Source organism: Artemia franciscana, unplaced genomic scaffold (assembly GCF_032884065.1).
Source record: "Artemia franciscana unplaced genomic scaffold, ASM3288406v1 Scaffold_296, whole genome shotgun sequence".
Taxonomy (NCBI): domain Eukaryota; kingdom Metazoa; phylum Arthropoda; class Branchiopoda; order Anostraca; family Artemiidae; genus Artemia; species Artemia franciscana.
The window spans coordinates 557868-571014 of NW_027063679.1; the positions used below are offsets into that span (position 1 = coordinate 557868).

At 35.1% G+C, this 13147-nt stretch overlaps 1 protein-coding gene across 1 annotated transcript in view; it reads left to right on the forward strand.

Annotated features, from left to right (window-relative positions):
• The first annotated feature begins 502 nt into the window (after positions 1–502).
• LOC136043089 (glycine receptor subunit beta-like) overlaps positions 503–13147 on the forward strand; it is an 84478-nt gene continuing 71833 nt past the window's right edge. The window contains exon 1 of the mRNA XM_065728018.1: positions 503–587. Coding sequence (XP_065584090.1) covers positions 550–587 — 38 coding nt within the window. The 5' untranslated portion in view covers positions 503–549. The remainder of the gene's footprint in view (positions 588–13147) is intronic.

A 13147-nucleotide genomic window follows, 5' to 3' on the forward strand; every position in this document is an offset into this window, starting at 1 on the left:
AAATCTTCTCTAAGATTGGTATTGGGTCAATTTTCCTTCTTTTTTCACGCAGTGAAAAAATAAGTGTTTTTCACTAAGCCCTGCTTTTAACATATAACCATTTCATTAATTGAAAAAAGGTTAATCAGTATAATAAAATGAAAACGTACTTCAAATTAGTTATCTTACTTCAGCTTAATAATAAATGGGATGCTGGGTATCTGATTTAATTCTTTATAATTTTCGATCCCAGAGTGCTTTCTGAGTGCTTGAACATCAGTTTTTAACGTGTGGAATTTTAAAGGACAATCCATTTATATAACGCTGATTAAGATCTTTTACTATTGTGTATGTTTCCGTGCCTCAGATGAGACTGAGTTAAGGGAAACCGCTTGAGTCGTCCTTTCTTAATCTAATTTTTAGGGATAGACTTTGCATTTCCACAAATGGGGGAATCCTCTTCGTACGCAAATTTCCTTGAGGTTTTTACTCTGGAAAACCTGAGATCTGTGATTGAACATGTTTTACTAGTGTTGGTTATGGAACAGTCCTATTCGCAGCTAAATAAGGATGCTCTACACGGCTACTTTTTTTACAGTAATTGTAAGGTGAGGAGGCTTGAATGGAATATATTGTAAATTATGAAAACTTCAATTGATTTAAAAACCGCTTTCTGTACGAAATCGGGTTTAAGTCTAAAATTGAGATTGTTGAAAAGGAAGTATGTTAAAAAAAACAGTTCTTAACTATATGATATGCAAAGTAATTGTAATAAATACATTTTGATTGCATATCCACTATGCTTACCAACCCCCCCCCCCATAATGTGCAAATATATATCCCAAATTGTATATTTCCCGTGTGTTTTTCCGATTCTTGATTTCGTCTCATTTGATATTAATTTACGGGTACAAGGGTTGAAACAAAAGTAATGAATAGCTAAATGCATGGCAAACATATAATTTGGGCTATATATCTGCACATTTGGTGAGTAGGGGTTGTGGGTAAAGTATAGTGGAGATGCGGTCAAAATGTGTTAACTACGATTCTTCTGCATCCTATGAAGTAAGAACTGTTTTATTAACATGTTTCTTACTTAACATCACCAATTCAACACTAATGCCTAAGCTTTATCAAGGTGAATGAAATTTACTAGGATCAGCACAAATATCAAGTCGTAAGGTTTCACTTGGCTAAATTAGCTCTTTAAAAATGTTAATGAAAGCCTGTTCGAAAAGCACCAGTTTACCTTATACTGTTTTCTCAGACAAATCGACTGATATACAATGACTTAGGAGTGTTTGCGTAAATAAAGAGTAGAGCCTAACCCAGCAGCGCGAGTTTAAACTAAACCAAAAGTAAAAATATATCTAACTTTCGCAAGTCCCCGCATCCTGACAAAGATTAGTCTTCAAAAGAATTTATTTTTCTTTGTGTAAATGATTCTTAGGAATTACTTCTGCCAGGTTAAATTTATTTGCAGTATAGGGGATCTGGCACCTTAATAAAAGTCTAGCCCTTTCTGATTAAAATAGAGGACGATGAAGCTTCTAGAAATGAACATTGAAAGAACAAAAGGGGAACCACGGTGCCCTATCGCGGAAATAATTTTTGGGTACTGAATATCAAAAAACCAATATCAAAGGAGTATTGTAAATAAATGCAACAGATCTACCTTGCTGCCCGTTAGATATTTTGAGCTTGTGGAGGACTGTTGTTGGAATAACTGAAATATAAATAAGAAAACAATCAAATAGCAATTTAAAGCTAGTATACAATATAACTACCTTGTATGTAATACATATAAGGTAATTAGTACATAATAGTCTATAATTGGCTTATAATTGGCTCATAATTGTGTTTATAGGAGCTGCATTGCTTAAGATAAAAAAAAATCAGGGTCAGGTGAGATGTAAAGTCAGGTCAGGTCAGCCTCCAATACCAAAAGCCGCTATTACGGCCTGTCAATTATTTTTGTATGTACTATAATGCTAAAAAAGAAACATAAAAAGAGCAAATATAACAAACAAGCAAAAAATCGATCAAGAGATAGGTGGACACGAACACAAAGGCAAATGTGCAAACTATCATAGGCAAAGCAACAGCCCTGTGTAAGTAAAGAGAAGCTTGGGCAAAATGTATTACTTATATTTTTTTATGTTGTTTTGTTTAGACCATGGCACTTTGTATAGAAGGAGGTGTCGTAGAAATTTCAAAAACGGCTCATTCGATTATGACTCAAAAGTGATAGGAGGGAATAACAGAAATGTTTATATCAATTTTGACGGCAGTGATCATTATATTTGTAAAAAGTATATTGAATGGGGAATTGTGTGGTATATACCTTATTTTTTCTATCTGACTTTTTTCCTGTATCATGAATTTGTCAAATTTTGCTTACAGTTTTTCGTAATTGTATTATATTTTAAAACGGTAAAACAAATTTTGTTTAATGTAAGAGAAGTGTAAAAAAAAAAACGAAAAAACAAAAAAACAAAAAAAAAACAAACAAGAGCTAAGAGATCATATGGCCCTTGTGACGAGGCCGGAAGAGTCAAGAGCTCATATGGTATGAGCTCTAGCAAAATTCTAAAAATCAATAGAATGATTTAAAAGGAAAATCAGAGGCTTTATGCCGATCGGGATTTAAAACAAGAGCTCTGAGTCACGAGGTCCTTCTAAATATCAAAATTCATTAAGATCCGATCACCCGTTCGTAAGTTATAAATATATCATTTTTTCTAATTTTTCCTCTCCCTTCAGCCCCCCAGATGGTCGAATCAGGGAAAACGACTATATCAAGTCAATCTGTGCAGCTCCCTAACACGCCTACCAATTTTCATCGTCCTAGCACGTCCAGAAGCACCAAACTCGTCAAAGCACTGGACTCCACCCCTAAATCCCCCAAAGAGAACAAATCTAGTACGGTTACATCAATCACGTGTCTACGACATTTGCTTATTCTTCCCACCAAGCTTCATCCCGATTCCTCCACTCTAAGTATTTTCCAAGATTTCTAATTTCCCCCTCCAACTCCCCCCAATGTCAACAGATCTGGTCAGGATTTGAAATAAGAGCTCTGAGACATGATTTCCTTCTAAATACCAAATTTTATTAAGACCCGGTCACCTGTTCCTAAGTTAAAAATACCTCAATTTTTCTGATGTTTCCAAATTAACACCCCCCAGCTCCTCCAAAGAGAACGGATCCGTTCTAGTTATGTCAATCACGTATCAAGAATTTGTGCTTATTCTTCCCATCAAGTTTCATCCCGATCTCCCCACTTCCTCTATGTCCCCGGATCCAATTCGAGTCGAAAATGGAGCATCTGAGACCTAAGATCCTTCTATATATCAAGTTTCATTAAGATCCGATCACCTATTCGTAAGATAAAGATAACCCAATTTTCACGTTTTCTAAGAATTCCAGGTTCCCCCTACAACTCCTCGCCCCAATGTCAGTGGATCTGGTCGGAATTTAAAATAAGAGCTCTGAAGCACAAGTTCCTTCTAAATATAAAATCAAACAGTTCGTGGTAACGAACAGTAGTAAGGAGCGACCCGGCTCAATAGTAAACGAAACTCTAAAAAACGGAATTTTGATCCTAAAAGATAGGCTAAATCAAAAGAATCAAATTTTCATGCTGATTTTAAATCTATAAGTTTTATCAAATTTAGTCACTGTCGTCAAAAGTTACGAGCTTGAGAAAATTTGCCTCATTTTGGAAAATAGGGGGAAACACCCCCTAAAAGTCATAGAATCTTAACGAAATGACGGGTGCGTGTTTATTTGTTTGTTTGTTTGTTTTTTTTCTTTTCCCCAGGGGACATCGTATCGACCAAGTGGTCCTAGAATGTTGCAAGAGGGCTCATTCTAACAGAAATGGAAAGTTCTAGTGCCCTTTTTAAGTAACCAAACAAATTGGAGGGCACCTAGGCCCCCTCCCACGCTCATTTTTTACCCAAAGTCAACGGATCAAAATTTTGAGATAGCCATTTTGTTCCGCATAGTCGAAAACAATAATAACTATGTCCTTGGGAATGACTTTACCCCCACAATCCCCAAGGGAGGGGCTGCAAGTTACAAATTTTGACCAGTGTTTACATACAGTAATAGTTATTGGGAAGTTTACAGACTTTTTCAGGGGGATTTTTTGGTTTGGGGGTGGGGTTGAGGGGAGGGGCCATGTGGAAGGATCTTTCCTTGGAGGAATATGTCATGGGTGAAGAAAAATTCAATGAAGAAAAAATTCAAAAAAAGGGGCGCAGGATTTTCTAGCATTACTGTAAAAAATAATGAAAAAATAAGCATGAACACGTTTTTTCAATTGAAAGTAAGGAGTAGCACTTAAACTTAAAACGAACAGAGATTATTACGCATTAGAGGTGTTCTAAAAATACTTTAGTATAATGAGCGTAGTATTTAGGAGGAGATAAATACCTCGCTCTTCATGCTAAAGCATTTTTAGTAATTTCAATTATTTATTCTACGGCCTTTCTGATTCAGGGGTCATTCTTAAAGAATTGGGACAAAACTTACGATTTAGTGTAAAGAGCGAGGTATTAACGAGGGGACAAACCCCCTCGTATACATAATAAAAATATAAGAATATAAAAGTTTGTTACGTAAGTTAATTCTTAAGTTACGTATATTTTTTACAAATAAAAACGTTCGTTAAAAATTAAAAGTTCTAGTTGCCTTTTTAAGTAACCGAAAAATTGGAGGACTACTAAGCCTCCTTCCCCACCCCTTATTTTTCAAAATCGTCTGATCAAAACTAAGAGAAAGCCATCTAGCCAAAAAAAGAATTAATATGCAAATTTCGTTATTATAATTTATGCGCGGAGAGACAAAATCAAACATACATTAGTTCAAAAACGTTCAGAAATTAAATAAAAAAACTTTTTTTTTTTTAACTGAAAGTAGGGAGCGACGTTAAAACTTAAAACGAACAGAAATTACTCCGTATATGAAATGGGTTGTCCCCTCCACAATCCCTCGCTCTTTACGCTAAAGCTTTTAATTGTTTTAAAAAGTAGAATTGTGGCAAAGAGTCAAACTTTAGCGTAAAGAGCGAGGGATTGTGGAGAGGACAACCCATTTCATATACGGAGTAATTTCTGTTCGTTTTAAGTTTTAACATCGCTCCTTACTTTCAGTTAAAAAAACAAGTTTTTTTTATTTAATTTCATTAAAATCTGATCACCCGTTCGTAAGTTGCAAATACCTCATTTTTTCTAATTTTTCCGAATTATTCCCCTCCCCCAACTCCACCAAATAGAGCGGATCCAGTCCGGCTATGTCGATTCCGTATCTTGAACTTGTTTTTATTCATCCCGCCCAGTTTCCTTCTGATCTCTCCGCTTTAAGTATTTTCTGAGATTTCCACCACCACCCCCCCAACTGCCCCCCACAATGACACTGGATCCGGCTGGGATTTAAAATAAGAGGTCTGAGTTACGAGGTCCTTCTAAATATGAAGTTTCCTGAAGATCCGATCACTCCTTCGTAAGTTAAAAATACGTCATTTTTTCTAATTTTTCGGAGTTAACCCTCCCAAATCTTCCAGATAAATTTGATCTTCCAAATCAGAATTAATCTTCCAAATAGAGCGGGTCCGTTCCGATTATTTCAATCATGTATCTAGGACGTCTGCTTATTTTTCCCACCAAGTTTCATCCCGATCCCTCCACTCTAAGCATTTTCCAAGGTTTTAGCCCCCCCCCCCGAAAAAATCCCCCCAATGTCACCAGATATGGTCTAAATTTAAAATAAGAGCTTTGAGACACGATATCCTTCTAATATCAAATTTCATTGAGATCCGATCACTCGTTCGCAAGTTAAAAATACCTCATTTTTTCTAATTTTTCAGAATTAACCCTCCCCTCCCCAACTACCCCAAAGAGAGTGGATCCGTTCCGGTTATGTCAATAGTGTATCTAGGACTTGTGCTTATTTTTCACACCAAGTTTCATCCCGATCCCTCCACTCTAAGCGTTTTCCAAGATTTTAGGTCCCTCCCTCCAACTTCCCCTAATGTCACCGGATCTGGTCAGGATTTAAATGATAGCTCTGAGACACGGTATCCTTCCAAAAATAAAATTTCATTAAGATCCCATCACCTGTTCGTAAGTTAAAAATACTTAATTTTTTCTATTTTTCCTGAATTAACCAGCCCCAAATCCCCCCCCAGATGGTCAAATCGGAAAAACGACTATTTCTAATTTGATGTGGTCCGGTCCCTAATACGCCTGCCAAATTTCATCGTCCTAGCTTACCTGGAAGTGCGTAAAGTAGCAAAACCGGGACAGACCGACAGAATTTACGATCGCTATATGTCACTTGGTTAATACCAAGTGCCATAAAAAGATGGGTTCTTAGTTCCCAGTTATTGAAGTTCTCTTAGGAGGAGGTCTTCGGGTAGGCTTTATTCCTTTCTAAATGAGGATGCCTACTGTCATTTATACAAGAGTCAATAGTGAATCATTGTGTCGATAATTTCCCTTTTTGACTTATAGCTCATATTCGAATGAAAATTGCCGGGGCAATTTTGTTTTGGCACAAACGCCTCATGCAAATTTTATTACCAATATCACAGTCGCTTCATTGCGGGTAATAATGTCGACTAGTCGTTCCGACATGCTGCGAACCGCTGAAAAATGGAATTCAAAAAACACCTGAAAAGCGCATAAAAGCACTTGGAAAATCAAACGTATGGTGCGGAGAAATTGCAGCTACGTTTTGCAAAATGAATTTTAATCCGTTAGTTACTGATGAACTTCTACTATTGTTATACGGAGGTAAAAGAATAGTAATTCACAGATTTTAACATATTATCAATTCAACAGTAAGATAATCATTTGAATCCCGGGCAAATTTCTTGCAAGAGGCGGAGAGTTTCAACGCACGAGGATCTATGCTTAAAAAAAAAAAAAAAAAAAAAAAAAAACGGTAAAGAATCTTCCAGAATTCATAAAATTGTAATGGTTTTCTCTAAAACACAACATGTTGGAATTAAGGGTAATGTATGATCTATGTGCAACCTCAAAATGTAGAAAATAGACTCAAATGTAGAAAATGGACAAGCTTTTTAATGCGAGTTAAAGCCAATAATGATTTTTTATGCTTCTAAAAATTACCCATACAAGTCTCTAAGCAGTCTCTGAATACCTTTTGAAAAGTTGGGCAATGCATTCTGGGAAAGAGCTACTAGATGACAGAGCTAGTTAAAGTTGGGAAGTTAGATTACCTAGCTTTTAGAAAGGGGTTCTTTGTTCCTTCAAAACAGAAGATGCAAGAGACAAGATAAGCCATTTTTGTTTTTAAATGAGATAATAAAGTACAAGATGTCGTTCCAAATGGACTCGATGGCTTCTTGGTTTGGATGACGAAAATATTGGTTAAATACTAATCTGAATAAAATTTTAATTATTAGGTAATTTTAGAATACGGTCATCTTGCTTTGAAACTTAAAAAAAAATGCTTAATTTTAATAGATCAGGGCGTATTAAATACACCAGGGCGTATTTTATGAGGTGGTTAGCAAGTTAAGCTTCATTCCCTGGATTAGCTCTGAGTTACATCAAAAGAATTGTATTTTAGTGCTAATTGTAACTATATAAGCTCGTCAAACACCTCCTAAATTCATATAATCATAAGAAAATCACACCATCAGATTCAGTGTATTAGAGAATCCTATTGTAGAAGTTTCAAGCTCCTATCAACAAAAATGTCAAATTTTGCATTTTTTGCCAGAAGACAGATCACGGATTCGTGTTTATTTGCTTTTTTGTTTGTTTTTTTTTTCCCAGAGGTGATCGTATCGACTCAGTGGTTTTAGAATGTCGTGAGAGGGCTCATTCTAATGGGAATTAAAGTTCTAGTGCCCTTTTTAAGCGACAAAAAATTGGAGGGCACCTAGGCCCCCTCCCACGCTCGTTTTTCCTAAAAAACACTGGATCAAAATTTCGAGATAGCCATTCTGTTCAGCGTAGTCGAAAACATAATAACTATGTCTTTGGGGACGACTTAATCCCCCACAGTCCCCGGAGGAGGGGTTGCAAGTTACAAACTTTGACTATTGTTTACATACAGCAATGGTTATTATGAACTGTGCAGACGTTTTCGGGGAGACTATTTCGCGTTGAGGTGGGGCTGGGTCTGGGGAAGGGGATTATGTGGAAGGATCTTTCCATGGAGGAATTTATTATAAAGGAAGAGAATTTCCATGAAGGGGACACAGGATTTTCTAGCATTATTAAAAAAACAACAAGAAAATAAACAGTTTTTTTTCAACTGGTAGTAATGAGTAGCATTAAAACTTAAAATGAACATTAAATATTTCGTATAGAAGGGGTTTCGTCTCCTCCACAGTACCTTGCTCTTTAAACTAAAATATTTTTGGTAATTTCAACTATTTATTCTACGGCCTTTGTGATTCAGGGGTCATTCTTAAGGATTTGGGACTATATTCAAGCTTTAGTATTAAGAGCGAGGTATTGACGAGGGGGCGTAACTCCTCATATACGTAATAAACATCCAAAAATATAGATATTTGTTACGTAAGTTAATTCGTAAGGTGCGTATGTTTATTACTAACAAAAACGTTCGTAGAAAAAAAATCTAGTTACATTTTTAAGTAATTAAAATTTGAGGGCAACTAGGCCTCCTCCCCCACTCCTTTTCTTATCAAAACCGTCCGATCAAAACTATGAGAAAGTTATTAAGCGGTGTGAACCACTGGTAATTGCAAAAATATTTGTATATATTTTGACAAGGGATTAAAACAATCCCAAGACCTTAAAAAAAAACTGAAAGTTTGAGACTTAGTAGAAATCGCTGTTAAAAATTGGACTTGCTTGAATAATAAAATATCTTTGAATAGTTTAGTATGAAAAGACATTAATTGCGAAAAGAGGGAAAAACGATAATTTCAAAAATATTTGTAGGCATTTTAACAAGGGATTACCACGATTCAGAAATCTTAAACAAGAAAACCAAAAGTTTGATAAATTATATTATTCTCCCCTCAACACCACACGAGTCAATGTATTGTTCTTAAAAAACGAGGAATTGAAGATTTTCATGCATGGAGAAAATAACAATAAATAGCTTAAAGAGCCAAAAACTGGTAATTGCAAAAATACTTTCGTATGTTTTAAGTATACATTTTGACAAGGGATTACGACAAATCAAAAACCTTAAAAACAAAATCAAAAGTTTGAAGCTTAGTAGAAATTGTGCTTGAATAAACAAAACCAGACTTGCTTGATTGCAATTCAAAAACCTTAAAAAAGAAAACCAAACAGTTTGAAGCCTAGTAGAAATCGTTGTTAGAAATCTGACTTGCCTGAATAGTCAAATAACTGTGGTTAGAAGAAGAGCGACGATGAGAATCCGTGTATAGAAGGCTGCCGCGTACCGAGTGCCGGTTTCAGATGGCGAAGCCGCCGGGCTCCCGGTACTTATTTTTTATAATTGAAAAATTAATGCATATTTATTTATGTATACATTTTTTCTCGAAACGGCTCCATATTTTTTCTGGAAAATTGGTATCTTGGGATATTCTCGCATAAAAAGAAACGATCTAGATAGGTCAGAAGTCTGGGAAAATTCGTTAAGAGGCTTAAATTCGGTTTTTGTAAATGATTCATGTACTATGTTAGCGCATCATATAACCATTTCCAATGACATCATCTAAGCATTTTATTATATGATGTTATGCATAGCATAAGTAAGTTTGTTGAGTTTCGAATGCATGAATTATCTATATAATATAATGTCTGTTGGAAGGCCCAAGAAACAAAACTTAGCAGTTGCAGTTACTTAACTAATACCTGAACTCTCAAATGTAATAAGATGTGAAAATTGACAACCTGGACCATCAATGGCGACAATACCAATACGGGCAGCTAAATCAAAGACCATTATTATTAGGTTTTGGGTTTTACATGGATAAGATCATCAATACCTACCATTCCTTTGTTAAAAAACAAAGGATCGGCCATATGTATTTCATAATGACGAGACAAGCCTAGGTGACACGAACCAAGCAAATTGAAAACGAGAGTGATGGCTTTTAGGTTTTGGGTTTTGACATGGATAAAGTCATCAATGCCTACCTTACCTTTGAGATTCAAAAACTTGAACCAGGTAAATCGTTGGATGATAAAGAAGTTTTTGTCCCACCCCCTGAACAATTAAAAGATACTAAAGTTTGGTGATACGTCTTTTATAATGACAATAGACAAGCTGACGCAAAAATTAAAGATCCAATAAAAAAAACGTAAGTTTACGAAGTCATTACTTCAAATTTTAAGGCCCGTTTATATATATATATATATATATATATATATATATATATATATATATATGTCCATTTACATAAAAAAAAACCTTTGTTTGGCCTTTGGCTTCCCGTAAACTTGCCTATTTACCTTTAGATATAGCTATATTTGGAGCTGTATATATATATATATATATATATATATATATATATATATATATATATATATATATATATATATATATATATATATATATATAGAGTCCCACTCTCCCACTTAGCTTGAAACATGCAAGCCACAGGACCCACCACCACCTGTAACACCTTTTGGGAAGCCATGGATTCTAACATAAAAAATAACAGTGTGTTTTCTTCAAACTTGAATATTTAACGGTAGGAATAAAAGAGAAAGAATAATCGTTAAATTTGATTGTGAGACAAACACAGACATAAAGTCAAATACGTGTCTAATAACTTGGATGGTAAAACTTTTTGAGGACTTAAACCTCTCTTGTGTTGTTGTTCTTATGTTTTTCATCGATGCCTTGTGTCATTTGTTATTATTTTATTTGCATGTTAACCAATTAGTATGTCGTCTCAGTTTAGAGTAATATGTTTAATGTGACATACTTATATAGTTTTTGTACAATGTAGTTAGCCCAAATCCCATGTATTTAGCGTTAGCCTCCAAGAGAAGAATGCACCCTGTTTCATTGATTTTGTAATGGATTTTGAAGCAATATATTTTTTTACCTTGTTATTTTCACAAATTTCTTTTTCAAATATTTATATAATAGTATACTCTCACTATTTTACATAGCTCAGACAATTGCACAAACAGTGTGTCAGTTTAAGCTTTTGTAAAGAATTCAAAATGAATAAAATATGGAATTGGGTTAATAGTCTACTACTGATATTGTTTGTCACAGCTATATGGTATCTCAGATCGAGAACACCGATCCCCCATTTACTCTTGTTAAAAAATTCTGCTTTCTCAAATCTGTGTTTAAATTATCAGACCGTCCTAATCTGGTATCACCGGCGTATCCAGGGGAGAGGGCACCCTCTTTCCCAGTTTTTTTCTTTTTTCATTCTTTTTTTTTAGAATAAATTTGTCAATTTGATCATTTATTATCACTTTATCACTTTGCCACCTCCCCCCCCCATGATTTTGCTCATTGGTGCCCTTGTCACATTCGGTCCTTCCCAAGATTTTACTCTAAATCTGCGGGCTTTATTTATATAGGGAATATTTCCAAGCCTCCTATGCCATCCTTTCTAGATATATTGAGATGAGATCTCGGTCATTTCGTTCTTAAAATATCCTGGAAACACCCTCATATGCAATCTTTATTTCTAAAATAGTCCTATTTTTTTAATAAGGCCAGCCATATGTTCAGTTTTTAGACGGCACAATTCTGCATGGTGCTTAGCTGGTCTTCAAATAGCCTAAAACAACAAGTTTTTTTTTCCCAAATGTTTCGCTCTCATATATTAAGTGAAAATATCTATTGTTAGGATGTTTTTTTGTTTCTGCTTTTTAATTACTCTTCTGTTACTCAAAAATATCTTTGGCTTTTGCTTTTATACTTTTTACATCTTTCATTTAAACCCTATGAAAAATTGTAAGCTGTCGGCCACAATGGTCAAGTAAAGGAGCTTTTCTGCTGCTTCAAATATCTTAGTCTCCAATTCTGCAGCACCTTTGACAACATAAAGATAACGAAACAGAACAAAATACAACTAAATGGACATTCCAAAAAAAATCGATACGACAAGAGGTTGACAGTTACTTTGTCATGCTTATTTGGAATTATCTTTAAAGAAACAAGCTTGAAGGTTATTAGTCTTTCTGCTGAAAAAAAAACCTGTCACTAATAATGAATAAACAAACTACTAAATGGTATCTCTAAGCCTAATTGACATTATTTACTGGGTGCCGTTTGAGACTTAGAACGTTTAGACTAACGTCTTAGACACAAGTGGGTATTTTATTTTCTATCATTTTGCATGAGCTAAATGTATGAATTATACATCCAACATCGTTTATGAAACAAATGTTTGTTTTTTTTGCCAGAACTTTCAGCATTAGCAAGGCTGTCGGATGAAACCTACATACCCATTAGGCTACTTACATACCCATTAGGCCCACTGAAGTCAAAACTCTCCCCAATCTAATAAAAGCCCAAGGGCTTGTCAAATTTCTCCTATAGTGGCACCATTAGCGTCTTATAAAAACATTTTAGAGCCTCTCACACTCACAAATCTTTACTTTAAACTTTTTAGACCAAAACTCTTTACCTCATACTCATTTACACTTCAGAATTGCTTCAACCCCTTTGCTGCTTCTCAATCAGTTGACCAAAAGTAAATGCTGAGCTGTAGAAAAGAAATGAAAAGACTCGTTTGACAAACGCGCAGTTTATTAATTTTGTGTGTGGTGACAAAATTGTTTTAACAGAGTATCGATTATACTTTTGAACGTCTTCTCTTTAGCGTGTAGCTGGTTTAAATTTGACTCTAGGTAGATGTCTAGACTTCACGGGACACGGGTTCTAAAGATGGAACGGGTTATTACGGTTTAGAGTTTAACGGTCTTTAACGGGTTTTAACGGTCTACAGGTTTAGAACGGGTTCTAAATAACGCTTGATTTAGTAATGAGGCTATGTTTTTAAGCCGAAAGCTCAAACAAAACTCATAAAATTCGTAATTTTTCACACTAAGTATACAAATTGTGTTAAAAGTCAGCTAATAAGCCTTGGGGCTGTAAGCTGTCTGAAAAATTGTCAAGTCAGTAGGAAAGACTGGAAGTGACCTTCAAAACAATCGTTGGGCTTCTTATGACTCTTTGCTTCATTTTTCACTTTACTAGTTCTTTACCT